The sequence below is a fragment of the Geotrypetes seraphini genome, chromosome 16 (genome assembly GCF_902459505.1).
Source record: "Geotrypetes seraphini chromosome 16, aGeoSer1.1, whole genome shotgun sequence".
In the NCBI taxonomy this organism is placed as follows: domain Eukaryota; kingdom Metazoa; phylum Chordata; class Amphibia; order Gymnophiona; family Dermophiidae; genus Geotrypetes; species Geotrypetes seraphini.
The window spans coordinates 37,539,004-37,551,698 of NC_047099.1; the positions used below are offsets into that span (position 1 = coordinate 37,539,004).

General features: G+C 45.9%; 1 protein-coding gene across 5 annotated transcripts; it reads left to right on the forward strand.

Annotated features, from left to right (window-relative positions):
- Positions 1–283: 283 nt before the first annotated feature.
- FDPS (farnesyl diphosphate synthase) lies at positions 284–8,038 on the forward strand. Of its 5 annotated transcripts, none has more exons than XM_033924284.1 (10): positions 284–325; positions 1,865–2,011; positions 3,810–3,950; positions 4,273–4,353; positions 5,396–5,518; positions 5,843–5,931; positions 6,026–6,098; positions 6,541–6,618; positions 6,780–6,914; positions 7,441–8,038. In XM_033924284.1, exons 1-10 carry the CDS (start codon positions 299–301, stop codon positions 7,639–7,641), a joined length of 1,095 nt encoding a protein of 364 aa, XP_033780175.1. In that variant the 5' UTR covers positions 284–298; the 3' UTR covers positions 7,642–8,038. The 5 variants fall into 5 exon arrangements, with proteins under 5 accessions (XP_033780175.1, XP_033780178.1, XP_033780177.1 ...); XM_033924287.1 differs by lacking the exon at positions 284–325 and adding an exon at positions 382–405; XM_033924286.1 differs by lacking the exon at positions 284–325 and adding an exon at positions 390–436.
- Positions 8,039–12,695: the final 4,657 nt, after the last annotated feature.

Below are 12,695 nucleotides of genomic sequence, written 5' to 3' on the forward strand. Positions count from 1 at the left end.
AAATAAGAATCTTATTACACTCTCTGCAGCACCAAATACCCAATATAGATTTGCAAACGACGAGGCTCCTCCCACGACCTTAGCGACACTCAGCTAATGTCACTGGGGACCAATCGGAACGCTTGGCCGACGCCTACGGCCGCCTTCGCGGATTTTGATTGGCTCTGTTCCCCAGAGCCCATCCTCGCACCATAGGCTTGACCAATCGGAAATATGCGTCACTCTGCACGCGTCGCAAAGGAACGCCCGAGCTGCTGGAGGCTGCCCTGGTGCACTGCGTGAGATGTAGTGCCTGCTGATGGGAGCAGGCGCGGTCTACCCACTGGTGAGAGGAGTGAAGACTACAAGTCCCGGCATGAAGTGCGCGGAGATGCAGGAGTAGGCTTTAAAGAGCAGGGCAGGAGGGTGAGTTGTTTGTGGGGAGTGCAGAGACGAGGTAAGAGCTCCTGGAGGCTTCAGGCGCAGGGGTAAGTGTCCCTCTGGGCAGAGTGTCTCCCCTAAATTCGGAACATAATCTAACTTACACCCTCTTCCTAGAAACCTGCCCACTCCCTTTGATCCTACCCCAGGGGGGCTGAGACTCCTGTAACCTACCCTAGGGGGGCTGTGAGTTCTGTAACCTGCTCGCCTCCCTCTGATCCTACCCCAGAGGGAGCTGAGACATCTGTAACTTGCTCCCTTCCCTCTGATTCTACCCTAGGGGGGCTGAGACTTCTGTAATCTGCTCTCCTCCCTCTGATTCTACCCCAGGGGGCTGAGACTTCTGTAACTTGCCCCCCTTCCTCTGATCCTACCCCAGGGAGGCTGTGAGTCCTGTAACTTGCCCCCCTTCCTCTGATCCTACCCCAGGGGGGTTGTGAGTTCTGTAACCTGCCCCAACCCTCTCTTTGATCTACCCCAGGGGGGCTGAGTCTCCTGTAACCTCTGCCCTTCCCCTCTGATTCCACTTCAGAGATTGAGGGCCTTCTAACCTGTTTGGTTGGTGTAGTGCTTCCTTATCTTACTGAGACTGTAACTGCCTGGAGTTTTGCTCCCCTCTCTGCACCCCCACCCCCCTCCCCTGACTTGCCAAAGAAAATCTGATATCATCATAGCAAGAGCTGGCAAAATCCCAGGCGTTAAGTTGCCTGGGCACTTAGGAGTTGGGGCCTGGCGCTTGATGCCATCCCAGGCCCATCGGGAGTTGCTGCCGCTTGCCTGGTCTCACAAAAAGAAGTCGCTGTTTCTGCTGACCCAGGGCTGGCAAAAGATGTCACCACTGATCTGGGCTGGGAAGAGACTTTACTGCTCTGAGAACCATCTCTGGCCAATGAAAGAGGTGATGAGACTGGAAAGAGAGAAGGGGAGTGTTGGGATGTAAAAGGCTGGATGGTGAGAGAAAAAAATACAGGAAGTAAAATAAGAATAAAACAGACAAAAAAATAATAAAAATGATCATAGGGAATTTACAACTAGCAAACTTGTTACTTGTGATCTTGAAAAGAGGGTCAGTATATTGATGTCATATCTGTCCAATATAAGGGTATCTACCTCTGATGTGGCTGCACATGCAGGTTTCTATATGTCTGATCAATATAGGCTATAAAAAGAGATAAGCAGCTGGCTGGTCTGGTTTTTTCTGTTTTTGCAGGGTGCATGGTGTCATATTTTTGACTTTTGCAGAGTCTGGTCTAAGCAGGGACATGGTGTGAAATGTCCTTCTTCTGATAGGGAAACCATACAGAGCTCTTGGCCTGTGTGATGGGTCTTGCTGTTCCTTGGGGTCCTATTAGTAGCTAGGTTGAAGCTGGAAAGAAACATACAGAGCCTGTTTAGGACCTAGCTCAACCTGCGATAACGTAGCTATCTTCTTTCTCTATCGCAGTTTCTGAGGATGAGCGGCAGCTGGAAAGAGCAGTCTGTAGCCGACAGGCAGGAGTTTATCAAATACTTCCAGCAGATTGTTCGGGATCTCACAGAGGATGGGCTCCAGCACCCCGAGGTGGGAGACGCCATTGCACGGTTGAAAGAGGTATGGTTTGTCCACTGAGTAGGGAGAAAATCTGCAGAAGTAGCGTAGGTAGGGCTCGGTGGGCCCTGGGCAAGAGGACCAAGATGGGACATCCCCGACTGTGCTTACCTTCCCATTCTGGCACCAGTGGGTCTCTCACCTCCACTCCCTCCTCAGCTCAGCTGCTTACCCACCTGTGGGGTCCTCCACAACTATAGTGTGAGAGACAGTGCTAAAGACTGCCTCTCTGGCCAGTCAGACCTTTCCTCTGTAGCATCCCACCCACAGGAAGTTGCATCAGTGTGGCAGTATACAGCAGAGGAAAAGTCCAGTTCGCCAGAGAGGCAGCCTTTAGCTCTGTTTCTGACATTTTAGTTGTGGAGTACCCCATGGACAGGTAAATAGCAGATGAACAGGGAGCCAGAGGAAATTCCTCACTTATGATTAGCGATGAGCCAGTTGGAATTGGGAGGCCTCTAGTGCACTGATCCTAAGTAATCCACAAGGCACAGGACCATTGCGTACATAACGGAACTTGGCTCAGAGTTTGAAGGTAATGAGAGCATGATTTCACCAGCCAATGGTCTGCAAAACCCCCTCTGATCACTGTAGCAGTGATTCTGTGTCCTCTCTGTCACCCAAACTACATATTGTCTACTGAGGAATCGAGGTAACCTGATCAACTATCAGCAACAGCAGAGAGAAGATCCATTTTAGCCAGCTCATGATCAAGTGTCCTGCCAGGGTCCACTTCTCAACGGCAGTAAAAATTTCTTTCATGATTTTTGCCAAAGATTCTTCCAAGGGAACAGATTTTAATTGTGTATAAAATGTGAGATAAGCAAGGTTGTAAAAACAACAGGTGGGAGAGGCGAACCTTGAAACCACCCACTGGAAGGGGTCTGAGATCTTCTGGAAGGAAATGGTGCAAAGATGGTAATTGCTGTCTTTCCAAACCCAAGGTACCTGATCTCTTTGAGAGCAACTTCAGATTTGTAACAGCGGGTGCAGAAGGAATCTTAAAGCTTGATTGCCATCATTGCCCTGCTATAACCAGGTTTGAAAAGAGGATAGGTGTTTCAGTTTAACACAATTCAAACAAACGACAAGTGAAAATCCAGTGTTTGAGTTTTGCGCCTCTTTAGACAGCATTCGGCTTGGTTTGTCAAGATGTTTATTTATTCCACATTTGCATAAGGCTGTGCATTTCATCTTTTGGATCCCTGAGGAAGGCGTATTTTGCCGAAACATGGCCTGTGTTGGGTCCTTCGATGACAAATGTGGACATTTTAAGTCAAAGGATTAATTGAATAAAAGAAGCGTCAAGAACATTGGATTTCCACCACCGTTTCGTTTGTTTGGATTGTCCTTTTCTTCTGTGGAAATTTGGGTCTTTTCTTCTTGTTGCGGCTCAGTTTAACACATAGACCAGATCACGGACACATTCAAAGTAACCAATGCAGGGAGAGGGGCATCAGACTTACTTTGAATATGTTTGTGATGTGGTCTATAGTGTCCTCAGGTAGTTGTGTTAAATTGAAACATCTGTCCTTTTTTACGATTTTTTTTATGGGGACAGTGAAGACACGTGTATTGTGTGGTTTTTGACCTTCCTTTTGTTGCCAATAACCAGGTCTGAAGCCAGACTGAGCTACCTGGAGGTTATGTGTAATATATTCTAGTCTCAGAACCTAGGGTGAAACCCCTGACCGGTTGCTGGGGACGTTGGAGACTTGCCTCATCCTCTCTGGGCTCCAGTTGCTGGCTGAGACACGAGTTGCAATATACTGGAGTAATCTCGTATTCCTTTCCTCTGCAGGTGCTGGAATACAATGCCCCGGGGGGCAAATATAATCGAGGCATCGCTGTTGTCAGCTCCTTGCGGGAGTTGATGGGACCTGAGGCACAGAAAGTGGAAAACTTCCAGCGTGCTTTGGCTGTGGGCTGGTGCATTGAGCTGGTGAGGCATCTCCCTCTCTTTCTGGGATATCCAGGGGCAGGGGGAAGACGTAAGAGTGTCCTTTTCTAGGTTTAAGATGAGATATTTCTACCTTTGGTCCAACGAATTGGAGAATGTTGTAGGGTATAAGATCCTTTGGCCGTTTAGTCTTGCCACAGTCCATCGTAAAATGTTCCCAGGGTTTCCTGTAGATGTTGGGTAGAGCCCACATCTGTTCATTCTGATCTGACTCGTGTTATATCAGAGGAGTACAGGTTCTGTCTGTGAACACAGATGCATTCATCTCCTTCCACTGACCCGTTTCTCCCTCCCCCACTTGTAGCTTCAAGCCTTCTTCCTGGTGGCTGATGACATCATGGATTATTCGGAGATTCGGCGAGGCCACCCTTGCTGGTATAAGAAGGTGAGATTAGGCCTGTTAATACTGAAGGTGTTCTCTTGGGGTTCCTTGTTGGGGATGTATACAATACAATACAGTTTCTTGTATCCCGCAGTTTTTCTTTGATGAATCAATGCGGCTCACAACAAGAGTTTCTTACATTAATGACTAATTTGAATATCTTTTCCTTAGCAACAGCAGCAGATGAATCCAGAGTCTAGTGGGATACTGCACATCTACCAACAGGTGGAGATAGAGAACTGAATTGCAGGTGCTCCATTTGGATGGAACCCCTTCTTGCCCTTTAGTATATTCTATCTCCAGCAGGAAGATGGATGGCAGTCTTTGGGCTCCTGGCTTTACTGACTGAAAATCAGTCACATTCACTGAAAAAGTAGATTTCACTACTGTTGCTACGGCTTCAGTTAGTGCAGGGGTGTCTGGCTGAGTGGTGCCAGCTTTGGGGATTACACCTGCCTCCCCCCCAGGTTTCCACCCCCCCCTCCCTCCGGTGTTTGAGGATCCTATGGTCTCTGTATTTTTTTCTTCTTTCTTTGTTGTTTGTTTGTTTTTTTAAAAGAGCGTTTAGAAGGAGTAGCGTTTTGCACTAGCAGTTGCAGTGTGAAAGAGAAAGATAGTGCAAAATGCTACTCCTTCTAAACGCTCTTTTTTTTTTTTTTAAACAACAGGGAAAGAAGAAAAAATACAGAGACTATAGGACCCTCAAACACCGGAGGGAGGGTGGGGTGGAAACCTGGGGGGGGGGGGGCATGTGTAACCCCCAAAGCTGGCACCACTCAGCCAGACACCCCTGCACAACTGAAGCCATAGCAACAGTAGTGAAATTCACTTTTTCAGTGAATGTGACTGATTTTCAGTCAGTAAAGCCACTAGTCTCTGGATTTGTCTACTGTATCTAAAAGAAAGAAAATTAACAAGTGAGGCATAATTTTTCCTTTCCGGGGTACCTGTTTAGAAGACGGGAAGGGCATCTTGGGCCAAACTGTTAAGCCTTGCCTGAGTTCAGCAGTGTGGGATTGATTTTTTTTTTTCCTCCCCTTCCCAGGAAGGTGTGGGGCTGGATGCAGTTAACGATTCTTTCTTGCTGGAGGCCTCTATCTACCGTCTGCTGAAGAAATACTGCCGTGGGCAGCCCTATTATCTCAGTCTCCTGGAACTCTTTCTCCAGGTGAGAGCACCTTAGACTTGAATCCGTTCTTGTCTGCCTGCTCTTGAATGGCCGTGAATTTTAACCTGTAAGTTGGTGTTTGATGTTGGGTTCCTGGACCTGCTGTGCCTAGATGTGTGTTCTGTACCCTGAGCCTGTGGTAGAGCTGTATCGAAGTAGGTGCCCGGGAAGCTTCTGGCGCACTGGTTCTGAACCACTTCAAGAGAAGCAGTTTAAACTGGATGATGGAGATGGGCATAAAGCTGTTGGATCAGAGTCCCTCAGTGGGAGGGGAGGAAGTGAGTGTGTTAAGCCTTTATTTCTGTAATCTTCCATTCTCTCCAGACTTCCTACCAGACGGAACTTGGCCAGGCACTAGATCTCATTACAGCTCGACCTGAAAAGGTTGAGTTGAGCCGATTCACCGAGCAGAGGTAAGAGGTCATAGACAAATACTTCCTACTGGAACCCCAGAATGATGTCGGTGGCAGCTGATGGCCTAGCTATGATGTTTGGTCTCTTTTTCAGGTACAAAGTGATTGTGAAATACAAGACTGCCTTCTACTCATTCTACCTGCCTGTGGCTGCTGCCATGTACATGGTGAGTCAGGTGAATGCCTGTGGAAAAGGAATGGAAGGTAGCCAGCCATATGGGACTCCTAGAAACAGTAGAGGAGCGCTGGTTATTGGGGAGCACCCAGCTCTTGCAGTTCCAGCTTCTTCCCTGTAGGGGGTGTTGCAGGGAACAGTACAGGAGCACCCAGCTCCTGCAGTCCCAGCTTGTTCCCTGTAGGGGGTGTTGCAGGGAATAGTACAGGAGCACCCAGCTCTTGCAGTCCCAGCTTCTTCCCTGTAGGGGGTGTTGCAGGGAACAGTACAGGAGCACCCAGCTCTTGCAGTTCCACTCTTTTCCTGCAAGGAGAAGGGGAGCTCTGGCAACGCTGTGCAGATACTGAATGAATTTTGGTACATCTCTTGCTGAGGAAAAGGGTGATGGACACCAGTTGTTCTTCAGTCTCTTGTTTTGTTTTGTTTTTCTCCAGGCTGGTATTGACAGCGACAAGGATCATGAGAATGCCAGGACAATCTTGCTGGAGATGGGGGAGTTCTTCCAGATCCAGGTATGGGAAGAACAGGATACACAGGTCCAGACAGCCCAGGGGGAGGGGAAGGCACTATAGGTCAGTTTTGGTGCCTCTTGAACTGGACTTTATGTGGATGCTATAGCGCCTCACTGTGAAGCACAGAGACCATGAAACTGTCTATCTCTCTCCGTTCTCAGGATGATTTCCTTGACTGCTTTGGTGACCCCAGTGTGATGGGCAAGATAGGCTCTGATATTCAGGATAATAAATGCAGCTGGCTGGTGGTGCAGGCGCTGAAGCTCGTGTCCCCTGAGCAGAGACAGATTCTAGAGGTATCAGTGTGGACATGGGGCTAAGGGTTATGGCCTGGACTTGGCTAAGGTAATGGTTAGCAGGGGTATTGGGCAGGAGAGGGAAAACACGGACATGACCTCTTTTTAGAGGACTGTCCAGGTGCCCGGAGGGATTTCCAAAACCCGGCAGTTTGTCCAGGTTTTGGAAGTTCCCGAGCTTGGGGGCTGCAGCTGGAGGCCCTCTGCACATGCACAGATGTCGATGCAAAGACATAATATGCACATCAAAGTCCAACCCTCCAGATGCAGCCCCTAGCTTGGGGAAGGAGACCAAAGGTTCGTATGGGGGTGGGGGTGGAATAGGGCAGGGCCAGGTGTCCTCTTTTTATTTATTTTTTATTTACTTATTTAGAGGAAATCTGGTATCCCTAGGGCAGGTAACCTACATTAGAGCAATGCCATGGCTATGCAAAGCTTGCAGCCAGTTCACTGGTGCTAAAGCCATAGTGCTATAAGTCCAGCACCTTCTGTCTTTTTTACTCATCTGCCTGTCAATTTGTTTCAGGAGAACTACGGCCAGCATGACCCAGCCAGGGTGGCAAAAATAAAGCAGCTGTATGAGGAACTGGGCCTGCCGGCTGTCTACCAGCGGTACGAGGACGAAAGCTACCAGCGGCTGCAGTCGCTGATTACCCGCCATGCCAACAGCCTGTCCAAGGACATCTTTGTCAGCCTAGCCCAAAAAATCTACAAGCGGCAGAAATGAAAGGGGCACCATGAAGAGGAGGAAAGAAGCCGTTTTAATTATGCCACTTCTGCTTTTGGAGGGCAGGATGTGCCTGTCCCTGACGTGTGATTGACAGTAGGGCTTCTCTTAAAGCTGTATCTAGGGTTAGGGGGAAGACTTGAACACCATACTCTAGAAGTGTAAGCCAAGGTCCCTCTCCCCCTGCTTGTAATACCTGTGTCTGACTCTCCTACCCGTGCAGAAGTCACTTCCCTGGAAACATTAGAGGGCGTAACATTCACTGTCTTTTAGACACTGCCCACTCCTAGAAACTTAGAAACAGGATGGTAGATTAAGGTCAAATGGCCCATCCAGTCTGCCCATCCACAGCATCATAGAAAACATAGAAACATAGAAAAATGACGGCAGAAAAGGGCTATATAAAAAGCTCTTAACATTTGCATCTCCTCTTCCTATTGGCTAAGGCTCTTTACAGCTGCATTATGATGTCATAGAGCTTTTTGGTTATAGAAACATGATGGCAGATAAAGGCTAAATGGCCCATCTCCAGTAACCATTATCTCTTCCTCTCTCTAAGAGATCCCATGTGCCTATCCCAGGCTTTCTTGAAATCAGACACAGTCTGTCTCCACCACCTCTATCGGGAGCCTGTTCTACGCATCTACCAACTTGAAACTTAGATTACTCCTGAGTCTATCACCTTTTAACTTCATCCTATTCCCTCATTCCAGAGCTTCCTTTCAAATGAGAGACTTGACTCATGCGCATTTACGCCACATAGGTATTTAAATATCTCTATCATATCTCCTCTCTCCCTCCTTTCCTCCAAAGTATACAGATTGAGATCTTCTGGCTCAGTTCTGCCTGGATCTTCAGTACTGACACCTCTCTAGGTACCAGTAGTGAAGATCTGAGCCATTAGTGGTCCAGTAGGAGTTACCCAATCAGCAACAATATTCAACCGTCACCCAGGTTCCAGAGCTGGATATTACTGATGACTAGTAGCTCTGTCCTGACCACACTGCCATTAACCAGCTAGTGCCTGTGGATTTTTAAGCAGCACTATGTCATGATGTGCCACTGAAAGGCCAGGGATCAGCAGATTAGTGGCAGAGCCTCTTCTAAATGGTGATGTGCTACTGAATATCAGCCCCTAGATGTTATTCTCTTGAAATGTTCTTAATGCGCCTTATCCCTGCATCTCTTGGTGACCTTGGAGCTGGCCTGGTGCTAAGAATATAAAGAGTTGCCAAGCCCAAGATCCTGTTTCTAACTGTGGCCAATCCAAGTCACAAGACCCTGGCAAGTTCCCAAGGAGTAAAACAGATTTTGTGCTGCTTATCCTAGGAAGAATCTGTGGATTTTAATAATGGCTTATGGACTTTTCTTATAGGAAGTTAGCCAGACCTTTTTTTAAACCCTGCTAAGCTAACTGCTTTTGTCACATTCTCTGGCAATGAATGCCAAAGTTTAATTACACATTGTTCCATTCTAGCGAGGATTAAAGGGAGCAGAAGGAGGTGCTGAGTGGGGCTGCAGGGGAACTTAGGATGCCTCTCCCTAAAGTGGTAAATTTCATCTTTGTGTCAGGTGCTTGATAATCTCACTGAGTGACCAGTCCTGTACTGCTGTGTCTTGTGCATTCCGTGGGCTTTCATGGCTAAAGGTACAGATGTAAGGGGATGAAAGGGTAGCAGGAGTTGGTACTGTATTGGCTTTTGAGCGAGACCCTTAACCTTAGCAAGCATTCAGCTGAAATTACAGTTACCTCTCTCCAGCTCTAACATTTACTGTGTAGGAGGGAGGCAGTAGGTTATGTGTGTTTCGCTGCTCCTCTGGGTCACATCTTTTCATCTTTCATAAGCTGGCCCTGGTCGCTGTGGCTGCCACAATTGGGCTGAATCCTGGTTTCCACTCAATGTGCTTTTGTGATTACGGCTACTGCTGTCTATTCTCTGAGCAGCCAGTGGTCCCAGAACCTTCTGCAGACCCCCACACTCTGCAATTCTTAAGCACCTTGTTCCTGAAGTAGTTGCTGCCATCTCAGCCCTGGGTACAATATCTTCCATTGCACTGATAGTTTTTTTAAATTACATAGGACTTCACCTTTCTTGCTTTTTTAAAATATGAATATCTGGCCTGCTGCTGACTTAAAGCAGATTTTGCGGGCTTGTTAAGATGCACTGCAGTGATGTCCAGGCATGTAGCTTGACGTTCTGTGTTACGTCTCCCTAGGGCTGAGTTGTACATGTGTCATGGACTGGTATTTTCCTAGAGAAGGTAGGGGTTGAGCCAGAGCGGACTGCAGATAGCGGGCTAGGGTGCTTCTCGCCGTGATCCAGAAAACACTCCTCTTGCTCCCACTCTGGAAATCCATGTGCTTGGGGCAGTAAGAGCGTCTGGTTTCTTGTAGGTCAAATTGCTGTCAAATAAATGGCGGTGGGCTCCCACCTTGAGCCCTTTCTTGTAAATATGTTTGGTGTGTCTTGGTATTAATTTTTTCATGTGAATTGATTCCTGTGGGTGTTTGACTCAAGTCCTTCTGTTCTCTGATCAAGATTTATTTATTTTATTTTAAAATTTCTAGTTTGCCTATCAACTAGGCGGATTACAAGTTCACATACAAGTTTCAAGTTTATTATGATTTTATATACCGCCTATCGAGGTTATCTAAGCGGTTTTACAATCAGGTACAATCATACATAATGTAAAAAACATACTTAAAAATGTACAAATTCGAACATCTTTTTTTTTTTTTTTAATCTTTATTCCTTTTTATTTCTTACATCAAGTGAAAATACATATTCAAAGACAATTGTTTCATCACACTTGAATTACATTCATATAATCTTATAATATAAAATTAAACATCCCCCTTATTTTTTTTTCCCCAATATTCCTATATCCAAGTAACATAAATTCCCCTCCCTAACCCCCTATATGTTCTCTCCATGTGCTAAGATATCTGATCATTAGAGTAACTAGCCAATGGTCCCCATATTTTTTTTAAATTATGAATATTCCCTTGTTGTAATGCTATCACCTTTTCCATCTTATATATGTGACAAACTGAATTCCACCAAAATGTGTAATTTAATTTAGTATAATCCTTCCAATTTTGAGTGATTTGTTGCATGGCGACCCCTGTCAATATTAATAATAACTTGTTATTATTTGCAGAAATCGGACTCTGAGTTCTCATTGCTGTACAAAATAATATAGTATCATATGAGAGTCCTACATGATTTTCTAATAATTTATTAATTTGGGACCAAATTAATTTCCAAAAAGCAATTATACAGGGACAAAAAAAAATTAAATGATCTAACGTCCCAACTTCTAGTTTACAATGCCAGCTTCTATTGGATTCGAACATCTGCGCACAATTGAAAATCATGTAAAATATCAGAGTCCCAGATCAACTTTGGTCCTTATGAGAGAATTAACAATATCTTCTTAATTATAAAATGCTCTAACAAATAGATGGGTTGTTTTGCTTTTAAGTTCAATAGTCTTTATTGAAATTTATAATCAACAAGGTAACATTGACCAATTCCAGATGGTTACATTATATAAAAATATACACAGTCAATAAACAAAAGTAAGACAAAACAATACAAAACCTAAAATAACTACCTATATCCGTCGTGAGCGTATCCAGAGAGTGAAAAAAGTATCCAAGAGTAAGGTAAGTAATATAATTAGGATTTCCAAAACGTTATAGCGCACAGCTCGATCTGAAAAGGGTTTTTTAACAATTTTTGGAAGGATCTAAATTCAGAACACAACCTCGATAAGCCCTTTTCATTCCAAAGCCTCGGCCCAGCCACTGAGATCGCTGCTATCCAGGTCTTTTGGTAGTGCACGTCATGGGACTGTCTCATTGCCATTGGTGAGTGTAGTTGGCGTTTTGGCATATATCTTCTCAGTGCCTCAAACAGATATTTTGGTGCTTCCCCGTAGAGTACATGATGTATTGTGGTCAAAATGATGAGACACGTCCCAAGTTATCCCCCTCTGTTCCCTTTGGCCGAGGTCTTTGCAGCAGCTGATGACATCTACAGCTGAGACTCGGGCCGGATCGAGTAACCCTCCATCTTACTGAAGAATTCAGTGACCGTCCTCCCATATTACTGAAGGAAAATTCTACGTCATTACTGTATCATCCCAGGGCAATGAACTCAGTATAAAGGGCTGAGCTGGGAAGCAGAGAGAGGCAGCCTCTAGCTGCGTCTTGTCAATTTCTACCTGTGGTGAGTGTGTGGTGCAGTGGTTAAAGCTACAGCCTGGGCACCCTTAGGTTGTGGGTTCGAATCCTGCACTGATATGTGGAATATATATATAAAAAGGACACAGTGAGACCAGGAAACCTGCAACAAGCATGAAGCTAGATGTGCTGGAAGGGACTGTTTTCTCTCTGGCACTCTCTCCACCTGCTTTCAGGCAACTTCATGAGTGGCCACGTCCCAGATAGTACAAATACCTTTTATTCTTATATTCTGTAATATCCCAGCGCTGGTTCAGTGTAGATCACTACGAGGCACTAGTCGTTGCTAGTACATGTCATCAAAGAGAAACGGCAAACAAACGCGAGTACCCTACTAAACATTTTCCAAACAGACAAGTTTTCCGTTTCTTACAAAAACATAAGTCTTAAGAACATAAGAATAGCCTTACTGGGTCAGGCCATCAAGCCCAGTAGCCCGTTCTCATGGTGGCCAATCCAGGTCACTAGTACTTGGCCAAAACCCAAAGAGTAGCAACATTCCATGCTACTGATCCAGGGCAAGCAGAGGCTTCCCCTCATGTCTTAATAACAGACTATGGTCTTTTCCTCAAATTGGTATATCTCCTAGATTTAACTTGCTAGTTGACTCCAGAGTACAGGATCTCCTTAATGAGGACCCTAATGCATACAAAATCACTTATCCGCAAAAACCCAGCTGGCATCTCTGCAGTCCTGGGCTTGCAGCCACTACCCTGTTACAGTTACGAGTTGTCTTGAAGGCATAGCCTGGCGTAGACAGTTGATCTTGCTGTGGCATTCTGGGTCACGGGACAGACGGCTTCGT